The sequence below is a fragment of the Nelusetta ayraudi genome, unplaced genomic scaffold, assembly GCF_046127955.1.
Source record: "Nelusetta ayraudi isolate G7.1 ecotype Tasmania unplaced genomic scaffold, CSIRO-AGI_Nayr_v1 ptg000011l, whole genome shotgun sequence".
NCBI lineage: Eukaryota > Metazoa > Chordata > Actinopteri > Tetraodontiformes > Monacanthidae > Nelusetta > Nelusetta ayraudi.
Window position 1 is genome coordinate 16,865,853 of NW_027466061.1, and position 26,343 is coordinate 16,892,195.

General features: G+C 43.8%; 1 protein-coding gene across 3 annotated transcripts in view; it reads left to right on the forward strand.

The window, feature by feature from the left end:
* The window catches only part of LOC142885231 (phosphatase and actin regulator 1-like), a 39,427-nt gene extending 13,377 nt beyond the window's left edge, over nt 1-26,050 (forward strand). The window contains exons 1-13 of one of the 3 annotated variants that reach the window (XM_076021482.1): nt 487-768; nt 928-1,276; nt 3,468-3,632; nt 9,863-9,943; nt 11,381-11,584; nt 12,198-12,534; nt 14,110-14,309; nt 14,997-15,153; nt 18,615-18,670; nt 20,429-20,490; nt 21,577-21,721; nt 23,710-23,782; nt 23,968-26,050. In XM_076021482.1, the coding sequence (XP_075877597.1) occupies nt 967-1,276; nt 3,468-3,632; nt 9,863-9,943; nt 11,381-11,584; nt 12,198-12,534; nt 14,110-14,309; nt 14,997-15,153; nt 18,615-18,670; nt 20,429-20,490; nt 21,577-21,721; nt 23,710-23,782; nt 23,968-23,983 (1,806 nt within the window). In that variant the 5' untranslated portion in view covers nt 487-768; nt 928-966 and the 3' untranslated portion in view covers nt 23,984-26,050. Of the gene's footprint in view, nt 1-486; nt 769-918; nt 1,277-3,467; nt 3,633-9,862; nt 9,944-11,380; nt 11,585-12,197; nt 12,535-14,109; nt 14,310-14,996; nt 15,154-18,614; nt 18,671-20,428; nt 20,491-21,576; nt 21,722-23,709; nt 23,783-23,967 lie in introns of those variants that run through there. The other 2 variants (XM_076021481.1, XM_076021484.1) reach the window with 2 other exon arrangements.
* Nucleotides 26,051-26,343: the final 293 nt, after the last annotated feature.

Sequence of the window (26,343 nt, forward strand, 5' to 3'; positions counted from 1 at the left end):
TCAATGATCCTCTCCTGGTTCCACCTCTGAGACCATGTCGCAGCTGGTTTATTTTTTTCTCTTTTATAACTAAAGTCTAAAGTCAGGCAAAGCATCAGGTCTGACAGTTGGCTAAAACCAAGCTATTTATCAGGGGGCTGTGGACGGTGTAGAGGTTTTTGTGGATAGGCACTTGTATGATCCAGGATGAAACATGATGATCTGAAGATGGGAATACTGTACAGGACCTTTGAATGGAAAACTTATCCTTTGCCTGGAATTCCAGCTTTCCACCATGTTAACGGCTGAGTTTCGCACCAATATACTTTCATCCCCTAAGTGTGCAATCAAACACGTGCTGGGAGTTGTATTGTTTGGCCTGCTGCTAAAACTTTGCAGAGATTGGACGGGGCTGGCCAGCCAAATTTCCAAGACGAGCCGTTCACACTGGCCAATGAGAGGAGCGCCCGGCGCAGCCAATCACAGGCGCGCACTCCTCGGCTCGGCTAATCGAGGATTAGCTACAACCGACTGCAGTCTGCGGCGCTGGCAGCCCAGGGAGAGGTACGCTCTGCCATTCACCGCTCTGCCTCGCTTTATTATTAGCTCGCTTGAATCCGGTAGCGCTGCCCTCCTGCCGTCTCTCCGCTCAGCGGCGGCCGCGGCTCGTTGGCGCTGCGGTGGCCGAGCTAAGCTGCACTTCCACCGGGCTCTCAGGTTGAGGTTGATACGGCAGGGAGGAGGAGCGGCTCCGGCGGCGGCTTTGTGCTCGATGCTGCCGTCCGTCAGGTAGGACTCCATCGATGGGCCCTTTAATTTAAAGCCATTCCGCCGTATCGCGGCGCGTACGAGCCTCAGTCTTTTTGTTTTTGATTCCCCTCCCCGCTTATTATTATTATTTTTTTTTTATTACATTTTTTTTTTTTTTTCTTGGACGCGATGTTCAAGACGGCGAATTACCCGATCGTGGACCCCGCGCCGAGCATCATGAACGGCGCCTGGTTTCCGGCGGCGGGCTGCCGAGAAAACACGCCCGTGGCGGTGGAGAAGCCCAAGAAGAAGACGTTCAGTCTGGTCAAAATCATGTCTCTGGGCAGCAAGAAGGGACACGGCCAGCAGCATCAGCAGCCTCAACAGCCTCAGCAGCAGCAGCGGCAGCAGCAGCAGCAGCAGCAGCAGCGGCGGAGGCACCATCACAACAACAACAACAACATGCCCTTTAACATCCACTGTCACATCGGGAAAGAAATCAAGCACATTTGCAGCAACTGCAGCCGCGCCAACGACACGCAGGACGGTGAGTGGCGATGGTCCGGACCCGCAGCTCTCATCCTCATCACCAGTGTTGCTATGGGTTCCTGTGCAAGGAATTCAGACAGCAGGCCGCCGAAAATTGCTGTTTTGCCGCATGTGTTTGCGCGCATGGCGCCAGTCTGGCATTACAATTTGCCGGACCTCGCGTTGTTTACCTTTCGGACCTACAACGTTAGGTCCTGACCTGATCTCCATTCCTCCTCCTTACACAAAACACACGCCTTAGACCTCGCGTTAGTTTGTCAAGGTGGGGCGCGTGTTAATTGGATCGACCTATTTACTCTAAACATGAGACCGTGCTGGTGTGGAATCATGCCGGGATGAAGTCATACCCTGTTCGGGGTCATTACATCATCATTGAGCCGTCTTGCTGCAAAAATAAAGTGCTGTTAATCAAGAGCCAGTGTGCTGTGCTGCGAAGGAGAGGTGTCACACATGATGGGTGTGTCTGGCTGTCAAAATAATAATAAAAACAAAACAATAATGTATTCTTATACTCTTATACGTTGGAGTAGTTGGTGGGTAGTCTTTGTCTTCCTGCTGTCCGCTGTTGTAAAGTCAGATTATAATGAAGTGCATTATAAAAATTGTACTTTCTGGAGGTTGCCTTTGTCTCTGATTTTTGCATTTCTTTTCTTGGGGAAGACGAGTCAGAGTCGACTGTGGCTGTTTGGCTGTTAAAAGTGGTATTTGGGTTGTTTGTCTGAGCTGGAATCAGACGGATCGATAACCCCGTCAGGGTGAGGGGAACCAAGCTCGGGTTGTTGCCACTCCTCTCCGCCAGAACGTTTGACAGAGTTATCATGATTTACCATGAACCAGTCCAATCATCGTTTGCCATTTACACACAGAGCCCATCTTTAGAGGATGCACCTAATTCTGAACGGTTTGTCCAATTGATGTGAATGTTCATTGTATTAAAGGCTTTTTCCCAAATCTATACTTATGTTGGGAGCGGGTTGTTTCTTGGATGTCGCTCTGCTTCCTCTCGGTTCTTTGTCTCCGTCGCTTGTTCTCCTTCTGGACTTCTAATGAAGTCATGCAAATGTCTACAGGAGTCGATTAGCATCGACTTGGTTATTTATAGAGCGCCGTGGTGGCAGGATTGCTCTACACTTGGCTCTGAGGCACCAGTGCACTTGAGTGACGGTCCATGGGGTTGACTTGTACTGCATTCCTGTTAGATTGTTAATCATGCTCTCACCATCGCCTGGAAAGGCTGCAGTACTACAATATGGTGGGTCTGTGTTTGCAAAAAATATAAGTGAAACCTGCAGATACCCTTACATCACATCATATATTCATTCATGAGAGTAGAGTCATTATGGTAAAAGACCATATGGCGTTTTTGCACTTTTAATGTTAACGTTGTCACAAGTTTTTCTTTTCTGTCTGTTTTCTTAAATGTGTTTTTTGTGTGTGAGGCTCATACAGCACATCTTACCTCCATTTCTACATTACTAACATGACAGGGTTTTTGTCTTGTCATGCAGGGCACCCAGGGGTGCAAATATCAGTTACTTGAACATGAGTTGTGCCGCTGCTAGCGCTGTTGGCAGATCCAAGACTCACTCACAATCTGTTGAATGCGTTTGGCGCTCGACCTCTCAGGATGAACGCCACTTTGTGATCCCGCCCCTGCAGCTAAAATTGTGTTGTTTTGTTTTTTGTTTTTCTCATTACATGTATCTGTTTTTGTTTGTCTTCCAATGGCTTCTAAGTGGGCCTGTTTTGTAGCCTGGGATTACAACGTCTTTGAAGCTCAAGATGTGTTCAAAAATCCAGCTTTATTAGCCAGAATAAAATGCGAAACATTTGCGTTTTATGTTCAGCGGTGCGCAAGTCCTGAAGGGCTGGCTGTTGTGTGTTTTGGATGAGAAGCAGAAAGGCGTTTTTCCCTTAATGAGGTGTTGGTAAGTCTGTTTAGTGCTCAGCGTGATGCAGCTTTGAACTGCTGGAACGCGTCCTCTGTAATGCCGTCTGATGTGCAGGTTTGTTCATACTCAAGCAGATCCTGGTGAATCGGCATCAAGTTTTTGTACTGCCTGCACCCTCGTGAGCCAACATGTTTGTTGAATGCACTCTGAAATTAGCACCAGCACTGTGGTGCACCGCTCGCTGTGCTCTCACCCAGCCCTGACCCATCTTTAAATGTTACTTTCCTTCCTTTGCAGCCGAGGAAGTAGAACGACTGTCCACCATGCGCTCTGAGTCCGTGGTCCCGAGCACCCAAACACCACCGAGCCGCCGCCGCAGCAAGTTTGCCACTCTGGGACGTCTCCTCAAGCCTTGGAAATGGAGGAAGAAGAAGAGCGAGAAGTTCAAGCAGACATCTGCTGGTACGTGATATTGTGATTTATTTATTTTTTTTGTCTTAAAGACCCACTGTGTAAAATTTAGTAAGAAAGAACATCACACCTAAGTGTCGTCTCATTGTTTTCCCATGACGTCTTTCTCCTGCAAGCTGTGATGTCAGGGTAAAATTATATTCTGGTTTAGTCTTAGATACATAGTGACACAACATGGCTGTGCCCTTAAAGTGAACCTGCTCTTTATGCAAAATTGTTATTGGAAAATCAAAACATAACACTTCACCAAAACATACATTTTCTATATTGTGTCATTCTTAAAAAAAATCTCTAAAAACATTTCTGTGAAAACACACACACACACTAATCCCTTAATTATCTATTATTCTGTCAATGCACAAGTGAATTTGGAGAAAAACATATTTTTTTCTGCTTGACTGTGAAAAGATATTCAGTGTGCATCCATTGCCAAAAAAAAAGTCTCCAGTCTCCAGGGTGATTGAAAATGCATCAAATTGATCCGCCAAAAGTGCAGCGCTGAAGTTTCATGTTTGGAGGCCCCCTAAGAGTGCCTTTTATCTTGCAGCCCTGTGTTGTCAAGGGTGGCTGAAGGGCACTCTCATTTCAGGTGTGCTCGTGTTTATTTTCCTCGCTGCGCTCTGCTGTCAGCCTGCTGGACACCTCGGAAGAACTCTCGACAGACTGCTCGTTGGCTTCTGTGGAAATATCAGTGTCGTGCCGCCGGTCACATTTGCACTTCCCCAGCTGTGACTTTGCTGAATGAATCCGCCTCTGACCGACTTGACCACGTTATCTCATGGCTCCTCAAGTGCTCTCTCCCTGCCAGGCAGCTCCTTGTGTGATCACAGGCACGGATGAGCTGAGACTGTTTGGCTTTTTAATCTGTTTTTTGCACCACGTTTTTGCAACACGGTCCGTTTTAACGATTTTTAAAGTTTTGGATGAGACCCCTTGCTAATGTTTTACAGTATTTTTTTTTTCCTCACAGGCTGTGCTCTTGAAACCGTCACAGAGATGTTTTCCCTCGTTGTTAAAGCCATGTGTGCTCTGTGATAGCAACATCTTCCCTGTTATGGTGGAGGACAATAATCAAGAGCTGTGCAACAAAAGCGCCTTTTTTCTCTGTCACAATGACGGTGGAGCGCAATGGAGTTTAGTAGGGGAAAAAACGCTCTCTTCATCTCTTTTGTTGCCCACTTGTTTGGGACACATAGTGCTGCTGTCTCCAAATAAATCTGTCACAGCTATTGTTCTATTCAATCCCTTTTGATAGCGGCTTGATGGTGGATTATGACCTGTACCAGCGCAGCTCGCTGGAGTGGCCTCAGAGTGGAATTTTTGTGTCGCTTGAGCTACAATTGGCTCCAGTATTTCAGCAGCTTCTTTTGCTGCAGTCGCTGCACTGCACCTGCATGCGCACAACACACACACACACACACACTCACACACACACACACACTCACACACACGTCCACGCAGAGTTGTGCTAGTTTAAAGAGGAGGCATCATTCCCAACGATCAAAGACAGAATGTGGGCCATTCTTATGTAACGGGAAGTATAAGAGTCGATTCATGAAAGTCGCACCAGTATGAAGAAATTTGTATATCCAGTTGTGTGTGTTTGTGTGTGCACGCGTGTCTCCATTTTTTCTTTTCGTGGAGTAGCACAGATGTATTATTAGCATATTTCAGCTGATATTTTATTTTAGGCCGCAGGTTTTTTGTTTTTTTTTAACCTAGACTGTAACAGCCTACACATCTTGCAAAAAACCAAAAACCCCAAAAACTGATTGGGTGTCCAGAAAATAAGGTTTTAGTCTCCTGCTAAAAGTGATGCTTTGTTGGACCTTCCACATGTTGGGAAAGAGACCAACAAGACCGTTCTGAAGAGCGGCACTTGAACAGGTGTTGTAACAAGAGCTCTGTTCATGTCTTGTCTCGTGACTTGGGTGATCTGGAACAGGCCCATATTCTATGATAAGAAAAACAATGAATGATAATGATCAGCACCGGCTCAACAGCTGCAAATAACACAATCCAAGCCTGCGGGATCAGAGGAATTGGCATTTTTTTCCTTCTAAATTCAGTTATTTTCAGTCTGACAACATGCAGGGACATCCTCATCTGTCTGTCTGTCTTGCTGGGTATATTGTGGAAGAAATTCACTTCTGCTGTTGAGTTGACAAAATTTGGCAGCATTATGAATAAATGTTGATTTCAAGAAGACAGTAGAGAGGACCAGCGTTTTGTTATTGGCTAGATGATGGAATAGAAAGTGTATTCAGGAGCCGACTTGCTGTAACTTTTCCTTTTGGTCGTAACTGGTAAATTTGCTATTAACTGCTCTCGATGCCTTAGAAATCAAGCCATCAGCCCAGTGCTTGATTTATTAATCCTCAATCCTTGCCAGAGTAACTTCCCCAGCACCGGATGTGAAAGGGGTTGCTAATTGCCATGAACTTCTGGGGAATTGTCACCAGCCCTGCCAGTTCCCTAAGCTTCTTTCTGCATTGCTGAGCTCATTGTTTTGTCGCTACCATTTTGTTTTGCCTTCATCCCTTCACTCCAACCCTCCATCCCAGCGACAACAGGCAAAAAGGCTGCAACAGACTCATTGTATGCTGACTACTGTAGCTCAGTGCGCAACCAGGGTAGCCAATGAATGGGTTGCAGCAGAGAATGGCCTTCTATTTATTTTTTTATTTTCTTTTGACGTTTTCTCGTCACAATGACTTACTATTTCATTATCTGGATATAACAAAGGGCAGTACGGATGATCTCCCGCCGGTTCATCTGATCACATTGTCCATGTTAAAGTGTCTGTGATGTGGAATATGTTCTTCCTCTGACGTCAGTGTTACACGCAAGTGCTGACATCATTAAATAGCTTTGGCTGTCTCCCTGGGGGCATATAATGCTGGTCAAATGTATATGAAGACTGTGTTTGTTTGCTTCTTCTGTTATCCGGAACTGTTTCCGTCGCTGTTCAGCGCTTTGTAACGAGGAGAATTTTTTTCTTCCTTGACTCAAAAAGCCTGTTTGTTTGCCGTCGTACTGAGATTTCCTCCCTTGCAGTGATCTTGGGCTTCCTCTCCTCCTCCATTCCATTCCCTTGTCTCAGCGATCACCTGACTACCTCCCCCTCATGTCTCCTGTCAGTGGGGAGTAGAGCAGCCACTGGGTGTGCAGATGTCGTCGTAGGTAATTGGACAGCGAGCGCACGGGAGGATTAGGAATGCATTGTAATATTAAGCAGATGAAGGTTCGCCTGAGGGGTCTTTGCTCCTCACCTCTGGAAGGAGGGAAGCAGGGAAATGGGGAAGGAAGGAAGGAAGGAAAGAAGGAAGGAAGGAAGGAAGGTCTTGATGTCCTGTGGTATGTTTGGTGTAAGCTTGTATGTCTCAGCAAACTCACCAGGTGGAAATAGCTACCTAGCCTCTTACTAGCTTCTTCTTCCTTACACTTTGAGGTGTTGTAGCAAACTGAGGCCAGGCCAGCAGGGGGCGCTGTGTCAATGGCAGCCTCACTGTTATCCTTGTGATAAGTCAGCAAATTGTATCTTGATTTTTGAGGTGGAAAAGCAACACTGTGCTGCTTCAAGTCTCCTTTAACTGACATCCAAGTGGCCGTTGTGTAAACCTTTAGATTCCAGCTTCTTATTGATAAAAGAAACATGAAAAAATATTGAGTCAGTCTCTGTGAGGCTGTAGCAGAGAGTGTGGAAGAGCTGCCTGTGTAATAGCTGCCACTTTAAGCTACTGAGCGGTGGGTTTGATAGGATGCGTTTTGACTATCTGGGTCACTTCGCAGTGGAATATATTCTCCCTTTTAAAAACTTGGCGTAGTGTTCTCAGATCAATATAGGCTGTGCTCAGATATGCCAGCTTCATTTAATATGCTCTCAGCACAGTGTCCCTGATGAGTGTGTAGCCTTCTCATCTCGCCACAGAGCAAGAGGCTTCAGCGTTGGACGCCACTGTGGTCCGTGTTGGACCGTCCAAAATAGCATTTGGTCACAAGTCTAGGTGAGCGAATGAACAGCGCTTCTTTTTTATATTTAGTGGCATTCATAGGTGTAGAAAGCAGGCTTGACCTCTTACCTCTTCTTAGAGGTGGTGGTGCCAGGTCAAGGGCTCACATTGGTACACGTACCTTGCATTCAACTGGCTCAGGCAAATGTTTATCTAGCAGTCTATTTTATGACAGGGTTAAAACTTAACAGGTACGATTTCAAAGCAGAACTAATTGTGTTATTAGTCATTTGTCATTGCCATGATTTCTGTGTCGTTCTTTATTGTATCTCCTGCATCTGCAAATAAATGGTTCTATTTTAACGCTTGCATGTAATCGAACGTGATGACTTGCAGTACGTAGCACAGGTTGGGGTTTGGGCAGCATCCGTGCTTCAGCACGGTACGGATCAACCGTCCCTAGTCGGTCAGTGAGATGCATAACAGATTGCCTGGATACCTGCAGCTTGACTCGCTGTACTGCCATCCTCCTGCACTTCATCTTGCCACTTCTTTGAATTGCTTCCTGAACTTGAAACTCCATTTCCTGCACACTAGATATACAGTCATTTTATATTAAATCAAGTGTTAATATTCTTTTTTTTAATACCAGCCAATTTTACAACATCTGGTTCGACTCTTGGTTAGCGCAACAAACTTTCCTCCTTTTTTTTTAAGTTCCTTCTAGTTTTGCCCTTTATGAACATGCAATATCCATCGAATCTGAAGAAATGGCTTCCAAGTCCTTTCAAGTTAGTTAATGGTTGTTGCATAATCATGCGTATTTCATTGCACAGCAGTTATGTCATAAAGCTTTGAATAGCTGCATCTCATTTTGGATGACGCCACTGTGTAATCCTTGGACATGTTGCAATGCTGCTAGTTTAGCATCTAACCGGTTGCCCAGCAAGGGTTTTCCCTCTCTGGAAAAAAAAAAGAAGAAAGATGTGTATGTCATGAAAAATTGTCTGAGGATTGTGGCAATAATTAGCATGTCACGATTTCATCCCGTTCTTATTGATTTTAACCATGAGGAAGTATCTACCTTTTCAATTTACATTTTGTTTTTACACTTCATCAAATACTGACGCTGGTGATTTTTGGTGATTTATTTTTTTCCATTAAGGTTCAGCATAATCCGTGCTGAGACACTTTTCTTCATTGTAACCTTTCATGGTCTGGAACACATTGAACACATGAAACCTTTAATGGCCAGGAGCAGCTTATAATGGGGCATAGCGTTGTTACTGTAGCTCTCTGGGTTTTTTTGTTGTTGTTTTTTTTCTTTGTCTTTGTTTGTTTGTTTGCCTATAGCACTGCTCATATGACTTTCATGACGTTCAAGTATGTGTTTAATTTTGGATTTTCAGCACTTGTCTAAAAAGCCACTGTGATGTAACCAGGGGCAAGAGAAGAGAGGTAGCTACATCTGTCTGTACCTGAATCCACGCCAGTCTTAAAAGTCTGCCCTTTCAGGCAACCACGGATTATTGCCGGTTGCAGTTCCTCAATCTCATATTGAAGCTGCTGCCGAGTCCACACGCAAAAATAAATCTGTTCTTCAGGTGAAAATTTAGTGCCAAAAATACTTAAGTTGTTTCCCCTTTCAAAAAAAGGGTTAAACTTCAGTCATTCCAGTCATGTTAAAATGACAAGAAGAAAGCAGCGCCCAGCATTTCCATTACTATTGTAATTATTGATTTGTTATTAAATTTATGTCATTACATCCAGGTCTGACCAAATTGTTGCACAAGATGCAGCATCCAGCTCCACCTTGGATATATACATTTGTCGACATAATACACATGATACATGCTATTCACCTGATAAGTAAAATTTGCCGCTTGTCATCATTACTTGCTGGTATTTGCATTCATTTGAATGAAATTTATCTGGGCTAGTTCACCGAAAGGGCACCAAGAATACAAAAAAAAAAAACAACCTTGTACATGTAAAAAACTTAGTAGCTTTAAAATCAAATCTGTCATCCGGCTACCTGACATACGTGGAACAACTTGAAGAAAGTTGTTTTGTGACTTTTGTGACTCTTACACAGTGCAGCAGGAGGTATTGTGTTGTCGTTCGAGTGATGATGGTAAACTAACCCGTTGCATGTAAATTTCCCCTCAAGTGCCTTCACCCTCCTCAGTGTATTTATTTTTTTTACTGCCGTGCACATGTTTTATTCTGCAGTTTGCCCCATTTGTGATTCTTGGTTTGCCTCCTCAGCTCTGGAGCGGAAGATGTCCATGCGCCAGAGCAGAGACGAGCTGATCAAGAGGGGAGTGCTGAAGGAGATCTTTGAAAAAGGTGAGCCGGCGTCCTCGAGTCTTAGACAACAAGGCGGCACGGGGAAGAAGGGCAGCCTCGCACGCTGCTCTAAATTCAAAGGTGTTCAGTAATTCATTGCCTCATTAATTCTCTGCCTCTGAAGTGGGCTGCTTAGGATTTTGGCGAGGGGCATCTGGAGGTTTAGTCTTTCATTATAGAAATTTTGTAGGGATTTTTCAAGGCTTTGATCGTGATTAGACGTGCCGTCTACGCCTCTTATTTCCACCGAGAGAGCAAATTTGAGTCTGACAGCAGGGTGCCCTGCGCTTCGTGAGATCAAAACCAGAGTTTCTGACGCAGATAATGTCCGTTTGCTCGTGACAAATGATGTGTCAGCACAAGATGATATTTTCTTATTTTCGGAAATGTAGTCTGTCTTTATCTATTTTTAGAAACGCAGGCTGCTTGAATGTGGTTTAAAGGTGCCAAAGCTGATGAAATGAAGAGTTCAGTTCAAAGCGTTCCCTATTTATTTGCGCAACAACTGTGCCACTCTTTAGAGTGTAAATGAATGAGGCCACATCCTGCCCAGTGACAACCTAGTTTCCCCTAATCAAAAAGATCTGTGTGCACAGCCTGATGGATCAGCAGCGGTTATTTTTACATTTGCTATATTTATCAATGCGGGATTCTTTGGTCGGCACTGACAGCCCTCCCATGTATGGATTGAATACATATTCATTCGCTTTGCTCTGACGCCTTACTCAGAAGATTCACGTGGACAAAAATAATTTTTATAAACAATTTTTAAGTAAGAGAGGCAGAATAAGAGGCTCTGTGCCAAAAACTCTCCCTGACTGCAGTATTCATTAAATTCTAAAATACGAAAACCTGTCTTATGGGCTTTTCCAAATAAGAGTCCTTAGTGGCTGCGGCACTATGACTATGACGTCTTGACTGTACGACTTGCCAAAACCTCTGACAAAAGATTCGCTTTCTGAATGTGATGATGAATCTTGGTTAGAATTGCAGGATTTATTTTGGCTTTTTTGGGGGGAGGGGGGGATTTTAAGTCAAGGTGACATTGGCTACCAGCTGAAAGCTCTTGATAGGAGCGCATTGTTTGTTGGGAATGTGCGAGCAGCGTTGTGAATCGCACTGTCAGCCCTGAAATGTGATCATGCAAAAGCCATCAACCAGCTCAGCATTGCAAAAGAAGTAAAAAAAAAAAAAAAAAAGAAAAGGGAAAAGTTCCATCAAACTGCTCCTCAGCTGACAGTGTTGCCCAGTCTGGTCTGTGCTGATAAAAGGGTCCTGAGTGGTTAAACGCTCTCAGCTGTCTGAATCCCCGCCTCCTCATTGTCTCAAAACTCAACACACTGAATTCAAGTTCAACTCTTTTTGAACCGTCTTTTGGGGAAGTTCAATTTGTTTTTTGCTCCTGGTTTTTTTTTTTTTTTCCTCTTCTGTATTTAGCGACCGTTGAGTTCAGATCCTCTATGGACAGTGGGCTCTGCTCTCAGGAGCCCTCAATGAAGTCATCTTTGGCCCTGCCCACCAAGAAATCTGTCACATATCCAGGAGACTTCCAGGACAATCCTGCCAAGCCGCCACTGTACCACAAGCAGCCCCCCGCGCTCCCTCCAAAGCCTTTCTCAAGGATTCCAAACCATACCGCAGGTCAGTGCGTCCACTTGTTCTCATCTCATTGCTCTTGTGTTTGTTGCTTTTCATCTCCAAACCATCCAGTCACCCTTGTTTCATGCTCCACATGGTGAGAGGCAGGTTAAACCAGTTCTGCCTACCAGTTATTACTGGCTGGAGATATTTGGGTTTTGTAGTAGCTGAGGCTGATATTTAGGTTAGCTGTTAGCCATTATATTATGCTAAATGTGAACTTCATAAAAACAATTCTGGGAAAAAAAAAAATATATATTTTTGACCAGTTTTGACCTGTCTATGCCTCTACATCTATTTGTTTCCTTCCTTTCAACCATCCATGTCTAAGGTTTATCTCATAAGCCGTGTTGTTGTTTTTATCTCTACCTGTGTTGCCACACGTGCTGCGGATTATAGTAGTCTCATTAAATTCCACTCGGGTCAGGTCAGCTGCTTTCTCCCTGTCTTAGTCAATCTGTCAGTCTGGGGAAAGTGGCATTACTCTGGCCTAATTCCTGGCCCTCTTCACCGAGCCGCGCCTGTTTATCTGTCTGGAGCAGATGAGTGGAGTGGATGTGATTTAACCCCGTTAAATTAATAAATAAATGAAAAAGCAGATCTCTTCTCCCTCTAGATTCTTGCCAGCCAATGAAGTTGCCCTGTATGCCCGGGGGAAAGCACTCTCCGCCCCTGCCGCCCAAGAAGGTGATGATTTGTGTGCCTCCAGGGGGGCTCGACCCCACGTCCTCTTCCCCATCGCCCAATCCCCTGAGCGCTCACTCTCAGAGGTGCACCCCGTCCCAGGTCATGTCCCACCACCACGCCACCCTGCTGCCGTCGCAGCTCGCCGGCCTCGCCCACCAAAGCCACGGCCACCCGCTGCAGCTCCAGTACGGCAGCTTGCACGCGCCCAGCCGCATCATCGAGGAGCTCAACAAAACCCTGGCGCTCTCCATGCAGAGGTTCGAAAGGTCGGTAGCTGCCTGGAAATTAAATCCTATTGTTGTCCCGCGACAGTGAAACTGTTAGCTTAGTATCAAGGACTATTTTTTTTTTATTTAATGTGATTCTGACTACTGCTGTAAAATATTTATCTGTGCCAAACGGCAACCTTCCTTTATCATACTTGAATGCAGCGCACTTCAATTCAATGTGCTTAATGATTGATGCACTAATTTCAACACGATTAGTTCTGCGCCAGACCACACGCTGCCATTTTTATCTAAGTGAATGTTTGAAAGAAGAATGGTGGAATATTTGCACAAAAATCTTCTTTGCATGGTGTTGCTGCATCAGGCAGACACAAACTAATGCAATTGTTTTTGGTTCATTGTTAACAAGAAGAAAATACATTCTTGTACTTGCCCTGGTTGTGGTGTATCATTGAAATGTATGGGGTGTCGAAAAACCTATTTCCCCCACTGTAAATAGCTGATTAAAATGCGCTACCATAGCGAGGAGTCCATTAGCTTCCTTGGCAAACTAACAACACAAAGCCCTGTGAAGTGTCTATCAATTCCACTGTCAGTTTTGAGTGGAAGCAAATTGTTTTAATGGTACTTTTTAGCGTTACCGACACACTCAAAAATATGAATAGAAAGTGTAAATCTAAAAGTATTTGCCCAAGAAAAAATACTATTTGGGACACATCTAGGGACACATCTAGCGACTCAAATGAGTGGGGAAAGCTACCAAAGCAGCACAAAGCCTTACTGAAGATTCAAAGTGTCCTGTTATTTCTTTTTTCGCATCTTCTCTCAGTTGTGTCTTTGTGTTATTGAGGTTGCGTCCTTTCATGTAGCGCCGGAGCACCAGTCTAAATCGGCACACTGCCTCACAGGGCAACGTGGCCTAATTTTTTCGAAGCAACTCTGTGTACGTGTGGGCACGGGCTCATGGAGTAGGCGTCCCTCCAGCAGTTCTCCTGACATAACATGACCAGCTGCTCTTTACAAGAGCCGCGTTTCTTCATGTTTGGAGAGAAGGGACCGGAGTGCGTATTGGACATTATATAAGCACTCACACCAGGACCTCTTTTTCGTCCAGGCCTTTCCGGTGTAGGGATAAGGAAGGAACGGACCCGACATGGCTCACAATTAGTCTGAGAGCTCGAAATGCATTACATAACAGTGGTTCGTTAGAAGAGCTGCAGCCAGTCAGTGATTAATCAGTCTATCAAATATGTCAACACTTAGTGCCCGCGTGTAAACCATGTGCTCTTGTGAGCAAATCCATCATGTTTTGAATGATGCAAGTTGTGTAATCAGCTCCTGTGTGTACTTCAGAGGATTGCACGGCGTTGCGTAGGACTGCAGAGTTATACTTGCACACTTGCATGTGTCCTTTGTACTTGGTTTTCATTGAGCTGAAGGGATGCGTGGCCCCTCCTTGCTTCAGTGTGACTTGGAATTACTCAAACTGCTTGATTTTTCCTGAGTTGCTTGACTGGAGCTACGGCGGCGAGAGGGAGGGTCATTGCTTTGGGTCAATGGCGAGGATCCACCGGCTGCATTAACAGGCGTGTTTGGCCCTTTTTCTCCCGCCAGCTCGGCGCTGCACAGCATCAGTCCGTGCGTTCCCCTGGACAGAAGAGAAGTGCCATCTGTGATCATCGACTACGAGGATGACAAGGAGAACATGCCCAACGAGTCTGACTACGAGGACCTGCCCAGCATGTATAAGGACGAGGATGATGACGTGGACGACGACGATGAAGATGAGGACGATGATGATTCCATATTCACAAGTGAGAGGCTGCAGCTGAGTGGCATATTACGCGGATGTGGGAATACTTATTAAGGAGGGCCCTTGTTGAGAAATTTCCTCCTCTGACGCGAGGGGGGGGGGCACAAACAAACAAACAAACAAACTTGTACCTTGGCAGGAGAACTGTCTGTCTATCCGCGCGGTGAGGACAGCTCACGACGATGACTAACTTCCTCGACTAATCCTTATCGACAGCATCGCTAGTTTGCCTCCAAGGCACCGGGAACTGTGATGTAGTTTCGACCTTCAAAGCGGGGCCAAAATTAGGTTCAAAGAAGTGTCTGCAGCGTCACGCTGTCAGCTGCGCAAACATTTCTCTCGTGACGAGTCTTGGCGAATCTGCAGAGCTGTGCGGGCTCCTCCGTGCCTTTGACTCCTGTCCCATAGAATTGTTAAATATGCCACATCAGAGCTTTAAGATGCATGTGGAAAGATTTAGAACCAAAAGAGGATGATGAATATATTTTTGTTTTCTTGTCTTAATAGACGTAATTAAATTAGACAATAATAAATAGCAAGTTACAATTTCATTGGTAATGACATTTGGTCCTTTTTATACCGGTTGCAAATTTTTCCGTCAATCCAATGTTACTCATTAAGATGAATAGGATTTTTTTTCACGTCTGGGGCTCCTCTCATCAGCTGACTGCAGTCTTTTTGGATCCAGGTACGCTGGCTCAGAAGGTCCTGCGCAAAGACTCTCTTGCCATCAAGCTGAGTAACCGACCTTCCAAACGAGAGCTGGAGGAGAAAAACATCCTGCCCATGCAGACAGATGAGGAGAGACTGGAGTCCAGGCAGCAGATTGGCACCAAACTCACAAGGTGAGACGTGTAGCCCACATGCATTTCTCAGCCCAGAGTCTGTGGACGCAATGAGTGATTCATAGACCAAATGTTTCCAAGGAAGCTGCCAGGGAGGGACAAAATATTGTTCTTGAAAACATTTAAGGGTGAGCTATTGCATTACACTATTATAAACTGCTTTTACAGTAATTTTTACACCTATTTATTGTGTTTATCATTGTCTTTTAATACCGCTCTACTATTATTATCTTTTAATAATGGCTGCAAATCTGTCTCCGAAATTTCTCTTTGCAAAAAGAATTCTTCATTATTATTATTATTATTATTATTATTATTATTATTATTATTGTTATTATTATTATAATGTAGTGGGAATTTTATATACTCTCCATTGGTTGAGTGAAGGTAAACCAGACTTGCGAGCCTTCCTAACAGAAGAACTGTTGATTGACCGCAAAAATGTTGTCAAACTAAAATGCATTGCTTGGCCTTTGTAGTTTTGACCTTTCTGCGCTTTGTTTGCTCAGCGAATATGTGTTTGGAAAGAGTGGGAATGTCAGGTGGTTCTTGAAAGGTTCTGTTGGAGAGAGTAATTGGGTGCTAAAATGGTATATGGTGTGGTGTTGGACAGCAAGAGAGTCATTATTGGTGAGTGGTAAGAGAAACAGTGTGTCATCTGCATATTTAAAGTGTTGAGAAATGGACCGAAGACGCACCCTTGAGGAGCATCAGTGTTAACAGCCGTGTTGTGCGACAGTGATCTGTCGTCCCAAACCCTTATTGTACAGGTCTGTTACAATAGTCATTTCCGAGGACAAAATACTGTGGCAAAAATCTTGTTGTGAGGTACCTTGTGATTGCCACGGACTCGAAGGCAGTTGATTTAATCCTCACAAGTTGGCGACGACTACCGGAATATGACACTTAAAGAGTCAAATTGAGCATTTTGTCTTCCTGGCGCTGGCCCGATATCCTTGCACTCTTCCCCGCTTCTCAACATCCGATAAGGATAAACGCTTGATCTTGTTAAAACGAGACTCAGAAAATGGAGCTGACCTAATTTCATCAATACATCACTCCCTCCTCTTTCTTTTCTCTCGCCTCTCTTGTCTTCTCTCTCCGTCACTCTCCCTCTCTCGCCTTTTTTTCCCTTTCTCCTGCCTGACTTCCTCCCTCGCCGACTGAATCACCACAGTGATGCATGTGCCAAACAATCTCCACCCGACTCCTCCACACAGCATCACCGCACAAGCCATTTCATACCCGCAGTCTATTCACACACACACACACACACACACACACACACGCACAGATGCGCGCAGTCAAGCACAAAAATGCATAAATACTCTGGCGCAGCATGTGCGAAACAGGAATTTGTATACATATGTTGAGATCACAAGTGTGAGTTCCAGTAATTGAACAGATCAAACAACATTATGTTTTCCCCTTGCGGACCACAAGCCTCATTTGCTTTCACTCGTCCCTTCAGATGCGAGTCGCCTCTCTGAATGAAAAGGGATCCTAATGATGCTTTGAGAGAGGAAATCTTGTCAGGCACGTTGGGGTAAAAAAAAAGACAAAAAAAAAACCCTGATAGCGTAATAAGACTTGAGATGAGGAAATATGGTTGGAAGTGAGGGATGTAGTATTATCTGGAGAGACGCTGGCGCACGCTATCGCTATTCCCTGCTGTGATTGGAACGCAGCACATGTTCCCAGAGGGATTGGCTGCTTTGTTGTCAGGTTCCCAAAGAGCTCCATCGCAGTGTGTTTCGCGCAGTGTCATCTCGTGCACATTCTCCTAATTTCATGCTTTTTCGCTAACGGCTTTGTGTCCTGTGGCGCCGCCGCCTGTGCCCATCCAATCAGAATTGATCAGGATAATGCGATTCAAGGACAACTTCTTTCCACTGACCTGACTGGAAAAACCCCGGAGACCCTTTATCTCCAGGACGACAACTGGATAGCGGACTTAGTTATTAACCTTGACAATTTTGTTGCTCTTGTTTTCTAAAAGTATCTTTGCGTGTTTCAAGTTTATTGGCTGGGTTGAATAAGGAGTGATACACACTCTCAAGCTCTTCAGTTAAATTTGGATCCCAAACCGCCTAGGTGGTTTGTTCAACTTGTTAATTGGACCACATTTTCAAACATAAAAAATTCCCCCCTCTTGTATCGTTTTAACACTTGTTTGAAATGTTTTATTCTAGTTTGTTTTAATTGTAATTTAACAATGGGTTAATTGTAAAACAATGACCTCCTTATTAGACTTTAATCAATTCAAGCTGTACATTGGTTAAACCGTTGCCCATCCAACAAACAGAAACGGTTCCTCAACTCCTGGTACATGTTCAGAAAAAGAGGGAAGTCATCTTGGATGCAAAAATGCTGTTGTGCTATGTTTTCCAGACAACTGTTAACATTTGTCTCTGAGTCACTTGGCACTTCACAGGTTTTATCTGAACCTTAACCTTCGAGTGGGGAGTTCTCACTGCATATAGTCAAAGCAATGAGCTTAAAGGTGCCAAACTGCCTTGCAGAGTTGCAGGAACGTGCAGAGTTTCACAATTCCCAATTTTTGTGTACTCGCATTTATGAAGGACACTTTTCAATAACAGACGTTCTGCATTTTATGTTATTTTTTTAATACGCAGGCACAGTAGAAATGATACACGAAATAGCAAATGTATGTCAAGCAGCCTGTAAGATTTGTTTTTTGTCAGTAGCTCTTAGCTTGAAGGCTGATGAGACTTACTGTGAAGGTCAAATACACGTATGAGTGAACAGTATTGCTCAGAACCCTGCATATTGGTGTCAGGTCCAAGGTAATGGAGACAGCCAATGACTCATGGCTTGTGTAATGAGAAAGAAAGACTCTCTGGAGTTTGAATTCTTTGCCAAACAGCAGTAACGCCAGTCTTGCACTTACTGAGTGAAATGTGTGCATTTCATTTCAATTTTAGTAGCTACATTGACAGCATTTGGTCAAACTTTATCTACAGACTTCATGTTGCTTTCACTCAGAGTCTAAATAACTGTGCCTGCTTGCAACTTGAGTAAACCTAAAATTGTATAGATCTGTTTTATTTAACTTTTGCTTTAATTAAAAGGGAAGTGGAACATCAAAAAAAAACACTTTTTGCCGCAGCTCTGTTAAACTTACAAAATAAGCGTGATGCTGTTCATATATGGTATATTTCATCAGGCTTTTGCGGGTTTGCAAGTTTGTAACGGTCTGTATGGTTTGAGTCACCATGTCAATAAAAAAAAAAAAGCTTTGCTGCAAGTTGCTGCGACAGTGAAGTAAGTTTATCGGGCCAAATTTTAAGGGAGAAAACTGATGAGTTTCATCTGAGCTGTATGCGTAAAAACAATTTTAGTTGAATGTGAAAATTTGCATGAGCAACATTGTTCTATTCCGTATGGAGAGCAGTCCTGTGCTGAGTGTAAGCTGACCTTAGATGCTTTCTTCCAACCAGGCGCCTGAGCCAGAGACCGACGGCGGAGGAGCTGGAACAGAGGAACATCCTCAAACGTGAGTCGTCTCCTCCTCCCCTCTAAATGAGCAGTGTCGAGCCTCAGACTGAGTTCCACACTGTCACTAAACCTGGCCGGTTTGCCACTTAAAGGTCCAGTGTGTCAAATTTTTAAGGAAGCCTGGTGTTTGACTGTGCGTTTCGTGTTTAGTGCCCTGTCAGGCGGGTTTCCTTTAATACTGGGCTTCCTTAAAAAATGCTGCAAAATGGCAGCTGCCCTTATTGCTCTATGTATATTCTCATCTATATGAGAACCGTTCTAAGGCTAGGAAAACCAAATGACTTTATTGTGCTGTGAGTATACACTTTTGTTAATGTATTTATAGGCAGTATTTTTAGTTTGTACCAATATAAAAATCATAAATCAAACCAAATTTTACACACTGGACCTTTAACCTGCATTAGCAGCAGTTTTTTGCTTTGTCTCGTTATTGTCGGAACACCAAGGCATGCGATTGGCTCAGCTCGAGCTCAGGTGAAAGGCCTCCCAATGGAAATGGATCCTCGGGGGATTAAAATTAAACCCGAGATTTCATGAGAGCAGAATCAATCAGAACTTCCTGAGTGTTTCCTTGTTTATGTGGAGGTTCCTTAAGGTTTTGCAGTGTTTCACCGCCACGTATCTGGAGTAGTGGAGGAGGGATAATGTGTGTGTGTGTGTGTGTGTGTGTGTGTGTGTGTGTGTGTGTGTGTGTGTGTGTGTGTGTGTGTGTTTAGTCTCTTGCCAGACTCTACAGTACCCTACACACTAGACCTACTTCACAAAAATAACACAATGACAAAGCTGCCAAACTTTCTCTCCAGCTGTAAAACAAACAACGCAGCGAAGCCTGACTCCGTATTTTTAGCAACCTCTCCCGCATGCGGGCGCTCGCAAAGTGTGAGTCTGCTGGCTCCAGAGGCCCAGTTGCGCGAGAGAGCGAGTGGCACACATCTGTTCTCTCTCCCTGTTTTTTTTATTTATTTCTCCTCCTCCTTCCCCCGCTTTCCTCGGATGGAATGCGGCGAGGGCTCCCCGAGGAGTCGCGTCTGGGGAGACGAGCTTCTCGGCTCAAACACGTGCCGGGATCAGAACGACTTCTGTAGCCCGCGTGCATCTCTGTGCCTTGACACATCAAAAGGCTGATTTGCTCAGAGGTTGCTGCTCTCTCCTCCAGGCCCCTCTGCGATCAGCTGACTGCAGGAGGGAAGTCTGAGAATTAATCAGCGATAAGCAAACAGTCTTGGGTGTGTCAGAGCAAGGTTAAGCATGCAGGACTCTAGTTTGAGGGGAAAACAGCCTGTTTGGCATTCTAGATGTAGTCATTTCAGTTGATAGTAGTTGGTTGAAGTTAGTTCAAGTGTGTGAAGAAGGTGCAGTGTCCCTGTATGCTGCTTGTTTTCTCTTCTTTCAAGTCTGAGACTCTCTGTCTCTGTGTACTTGACTTTGTCGGCAATACAACAAGAGTCTAACTTCTGGGAATTCTTTAATGGTAAAAACTCTTAAATGGGCTAATCACTTGATCATAAACATGCCAAGAAGCCCTCGGGGTGACTTGAAATGCACAGGGCCATCGCTTCCCTCTGATATCCTAATCCTATTAAACGGCGTGAAGGAAACTGTTTTTGCCTTTGCTGAACACATTCAGTTTGGTGTGAAACTAGTGAAACGCATTTAAGCAAATCGTTCCTTCCCTTTCACTAATTTCCAGACACTTGTGCCTGCGGTGTAACGTTCTCTGTTGTCTTTTTTTTTTTTTTTAATGGTTGCTCTGCAGCTCGCAACGAGCAGGAGGAAATGGAGGAGAAGCGGGAGATCAAACGGAGGCTAACACGAAAGGTGAGTCCAAGAAACGGCCTGAGGGTGCAAGCTCACACTGGATCCGGAAAATATTGACTAGGGCTAAAACGGTTGGATGAGATAAACAAACGGAGTGACAGGGAGCAGTCACAGGCTTCCTGTTCCCAATGTTGTTGTTGTTGTTGACACACTCGGATCCCCAGCGGACACAAACGTCCTTTCTGCCCTCAGCCCCTTCAGCAGGTCTGCTGGCAGATCGTCAGACCTCCACAGGGAGGTGCTGAGCATGTTCCACTTCCCTTTTAATTACAATCTCGCACCTTCTGCTCACCTGCAGACATGTCCCAGTTATATTCATCTTCACAGCTAACGCACCAGATTCATGATGGGAGTTATTGTAGACACAACATAAACCTCCTTTCAGTTATGAGCGATGTGTTTATGCTTATGGATGTACTATAAATACAATAAACTGCACACAAATACATTGTTTCTGCCACAGATGCGTCGCCCTTTTACCTGCATTACATTGGTCTCAGTTTTTTTTAATTAGTGATTTGAAATCACACATTTTATTGTTGAAGGCTAGGAAACACATTACACTCTTAATGCTAATCCCTGTTTTCTGATGTCCCACTTCATCGCAACAATGATGATTTTATGAGTAATCCTATGTTTACTTTGAAATTAATGTTTGCACATATTTACTGTATATTTTGCTTATGTTCAGTTGTACGTTGGTTCCTCTTGTTGATGCAGCTCCTTTCAGGCCATATTTATTGGATATCGGGATCATGCGTGTTGTTTTTCGACTAGCGAAAGCTCTTTCTTTCTGATTCAGATCATCTGTTGTGTCTAAGAATAAAGTCAGTGGCATCAGATGCTTGCTGTGGTGCTAAAATGTGGTGCAGAGCCCAAGGCGACCATGCAACAGGACCAGTCTGTCCCTTGCAATTTTAAGGCCTGCCTGAGCTAAAATGCTAATTTTGTCCACTGACTCAATAGACAGCTGGTACGCCAGAGCATTCCAGGCAACTCAAATCAAAGACCCAATGTGATGCAAATCAAGAGACTGGACCTCATTTGCTTTTCTGCTTTCCAACTCCTTTCCTGCCGTCTCTCCAGCTGAGCCAGAGGCCGACGGTGGAGGAGCTGAGACAGGCCAAGATCCTCATCCGATTCAGCGACTATGTGGAGGTGTCGGATGCCCAGGACTACGACAGGCGGGCTGATAAGCCGTGGACCAGACTCACTGCAGCTGACAAGGCCAGTAACAGAAATCTTTGATTTTTTTTTATTCTCATAACTTCCCCGTTGCTTGTTTAAAAAAAAAAAAAAGAAGAAGAAGAATCTTCAAACACCATCATGACTCGTCTCCCTGGTCATATGATTCAAGCAGTAACGCAGGAGAGTAATAGCCCAGAGGATGACTTCCTCCTCTTTGATTAGGGCAAATTCTACCTCAGCTGTTTGCTTGCCCTCAGTGGGTAAACACCCGGGAGCGGTCCTGTTGCTCAATGCTCAGTGGTCCATACTTCTGACTTTTAATGAGTCCCCCCCCCTTACAGAGCAGCGATGCCAGACCCTTTTGCTTCGGTGTGCGGCTCCGAGCACGTCAGGTCACACCTGAGGACCACTCACGTGGAAATCATAGGGATTTCAGCGCTGTGTTTCCGTTACGCAACAGCACCGGCTTATGTAAGAGGGGGACCGGACGAGCAGCGCCTCAGGACCCCTCAACCGCTGTGTTGCTAAGCTTAAATATTTTTGTTCCTGCTTCCACCACGGAGCTCCTGTGGCTCAGTAGTTGTTTGGTTCACGTCACGCGTTATGAGCGATAATCCCCGAGTGGAGGCGAAAGGCGAGTGAAATCATGCAGACGATAAGATCACCTTGCCCAGGTACCGTCGCAACACTGTAAAGGGATCCAAGGATTCAAGAAATAAAGGCGTGCACAATTTTTTGTCCTACCCAAGTTCTTCCAAGGTTCCAGGCAGTTAGTCCAAAATGTTTTTGTGCCAAAAAAAATAATGTTTTCAGTATCTCTGGTTCCCAGTTCAGGAAAGGAACCGAGGAAAAGAAACAATGAAAGTTTTGTTTGTATTCACAGTGTTCTGGTGTGGTGGTCTTGCTGCTCTTTTCCTGTCTGACCTCATGACGACACCATCACCACCTCACCATTGCTATAAATAAATACAAGCAAAGGGTTGAGAAAGTTTGTTTGTGAAAGTTTGCTCTCACAGTGGCTGCGGCTTTGGAAAACTGTAAAGCAGCCGTTCCTCCACGTTTGTGTCTCGACTTTTTGTGAATCCCAGTGGTTCAAAGGCAAAAAGATTTAACTTGGACAGCTTGGTTTAAATGAAACCAGATAGATTGGAAGTGTTGTGGGGGATCTTGGAAGAGTTAGCTAAACCTTGGCCTCGCTGTGAAAAACACTTACTTACATTTTTCTCACCTTAAAAGCCGGGCAATTCCAAAATTGGGCGAACTTTTTTTTAAATGACAAAGCCACAACTGGCTAAACCTGATAGATGTTGAATCGTTTTGAGACTGTTTCCAATTACAAAGCCCTCAAAAGATTAATATGCAGTCTATGACAATCGTTTGTGAAATGTTATTCCATGAAACCCCAGAATGGTTTACAGAATTATAAAAATGGATTGTAGATAATGGGGAAAAGATCTGTATCTTACTATCCCTTTCAGAGCAAATCTCTCTGCAGCAGTGCTTTTTGAAGGGGTAAACTTCACTGCATTTTCCCCCCAATGTTTCCTATAGGTTGAAATGTATATTATCTTCTCTTCTCCTCTTTATCCAGACAGCGTATTCCCTTACAAAAAACTGCCGCACAGCCATACCAAAAAAAAATGTTAATGAATGTTGAAATGTTGTTTGTTAAATCAAATAAAAATCAGATGAGTGTTTATATGGAGCCCTTTAAATTGTATAAATATGCATCGGTTATTAAGTATGATAAGGGACAAAAGCTTGACTACCTTAGTAAGGCAGCAACAGCTTATGTATTATTGCTCATGCACTGGGATTTCTGGAGGAGGAAACTGAGGGCTCTTGTGATGTGGGAAAGTAATTCAGCAGAATCATTCATGGCCTTAAGATAAGCCTAAATGATGCATGAAGCATGCCAAAAGGAGGCAGACGCGCTGTTTCGGAGGCCAGTCTGCGTTGCAAAGCCTTTGCTGCTTTTCCTAAATTTTCCCTCTTATTCTATTTTATTTACTTATTTTGCACTGCAGGCAGCTATACGGAAGGAGCTGAATGACTTCAAGAGCAACGAGATGGAGGTGCACGAGTCAAGTCGCCATTTAACCAGGTACGACGATGGTAGAAATTGACTTGCATGACTTGGTATCGGTGCAGTGCTGTGCAGTTTAGTTTGCAGCCGGCTTTATTTATGCATGCCCGCGGTGCAAGCTGCACAAGTGCTGCGGAGCTCAGTCGGAGGTGATGAAATATGATGCAACGTTTAAAAGCAAACTATTTATGTTCGTCCCACAGGTTTCACAGACCATAGTAGACCACCACTCACTGTCTCGGGCAGTGCCACGCTGGCGCTCTCCACCACTGAGAACCTTAAGTGCTGGACGGTTAAAAACGGTGCCCGTTCCTACAACAAGGCCATGTGTTCTGAAATGCCTTCACAAGATCCACACAAAGCGAGGCGGAACTGTGTGTTGACACGCAGATACGCACTACTCCATCTACTGTAGTAGCGCACAAAGACTCCCAGTTGCCCCCTCCATCCCTCCCCCAACCCCCAACCCCACCACCGTCGCCCTCCGCTTCCGGAAAAATTTGGCCCAACTGCCTCGGACACCTCCCTGCTGCGCTCTCAGGCAACAGGCGCTCGGCTTTTGCCGCAATTGGACAGCAGGGGGAGTTCTTGCTTGCAGTTGGTCGACGCCTAAGCTGAGGCGGCCACGCCACCTCGGCTTAGCGTTGTCACCAAGTCAGGACGTATCTCAGTGGACACATTTTTTTTTTTTTTCTAATCCCTCTTTCTTGATCATGAGGTCACCCGGGGCTGCTCCCAAACCTGACATGGACTACTCTGGAATCATTGTTGACTGTTCTGAGCTCAGTTCATCAGCAGGAGATCCATCTCAGCTCAACCCGCAGTGGAAAGACAAAGATGAAGGGAGGGGTCAGACATTAGTATTATGTGCAATATTTTTTTTTGGTCCTCCTCCTCTGCTATTCCTAGGCTTTAGCACCCCCTACAGGCCCTTCTTTGTCATCTCTGTACAGTCCTCACAATTCTTTTCTCATAATGTGCAATTCTCACTGTACCAACAGTGTTCATAACTAATTGCTAACTGTGAATTTGGGAGTTTGGGCAAATTTCTGCTCTCTCTCTCCCCCTCTTACCCTCTGTCCCCCTCCAAATGTACATTATGTTTATACTGAAGAAGAAATGTAACATTGAAAGAAAAAAATCATGCTTGGCCAAGTTTTATCTGTGTCACATTCTTATAAATTTAATGTAAAAAGTGCAGGCGGCAGATATGATCTAGTTCCAGTGTATGTTGACACTTTTTTTTAATATATATATTTTTATTTTTTGTTTTCCTTTTCTTTGGCAGCACATGGGCTATGAATTATTTTGAAATTCCATGTTTTTACATGTTCCAGCACAAGAGCTGGCTCATCTCATGGTATTTCTGTGTTGGCAGTCTCTTTTAAGAACTTTTATTCATAAAGTCAATTGTATTATACTATTTCTTTTATACTGATAAGCTTCTGACCAAACAATATCCACTGTTGAGGAGTTACAATATTGATATGCTCCCCAGCATTTTTTTTCCTCACTGAACTGAAATGCTTATCCTCACTTCAGGGTTTTTGTCTTTGTTTTTGCTGTACTTTCAACTTAAATTTACTTCAATGTTGTTTAACTTTCCCCATTTTTATGGCAACACCAAAATTTCAAACATAATGGATTTAAACTCTAAACCTGAATGCATATTTTAAAACATTTACCAAGTTAGAAGTCTTTTCTTTTATGCTTCATTGCTTTGGTTCTTAGCACTGTCAAAGGTTTGGCCTGAAGGTGTTTACCGTATTAGGTCTGGGCTCAGGTGTGTGAAATATTGTCTGATTGTTGATCTCGGACATTTTTTTTTTCTTCACTTAAATGGTCTTGTTAAGTGCTCACTGATCCTGCACCAGTATTCTGATGCTCATGAGTTTTTATGTACACCGAATATTTTTTAATCACTTTTTACTGTCACAGCTTTTGAAGTTGCAGTATCAAATGAAAGGTGGTGAGAAGCTGTCATCCATCAACTATTAAACATCTGTCAGTTCTCCTTCGTCATCAAGGTGTCAACCCATGTTGGAGAGATGCCCCATTAAAACATGGGACTTGAGAAGAATGGAAATTGTTTTGCACTTTATGGTTTTATGTGAAGTAATAGGGATTTTGTTAGTGTCCAGAAGTTTCTCCTCAAAAATCAGTGTACAGATCACATTACTATTTTTTATTGTGATTAAAACTCCGTAAGGTCATCAGCTTTCAGAAACTTTGTTATATGAGGTAGTCATTTTTGTGTTATAACCAGCTTCTGTATGATTCCAGCATCAAGTATTTCATTTTTATAGTCTTATTAGGGTATAAATAGGATCTTGGTCATAAAAATTTGTTCCACTTCTGATTTCAGTTCTAAGAAACCAAACCTGAACCACTCGGCTGAGCATGAATTTTATTTTATTTTTTAATTTTTTAAATATATATATATATATATATATATATATATATATATATATATATATATATATATATATATATATATATATGTATATGTATATACATACATGTATATATATATATATATACATGTATGTATATATATATATATATATGTATGTATATAT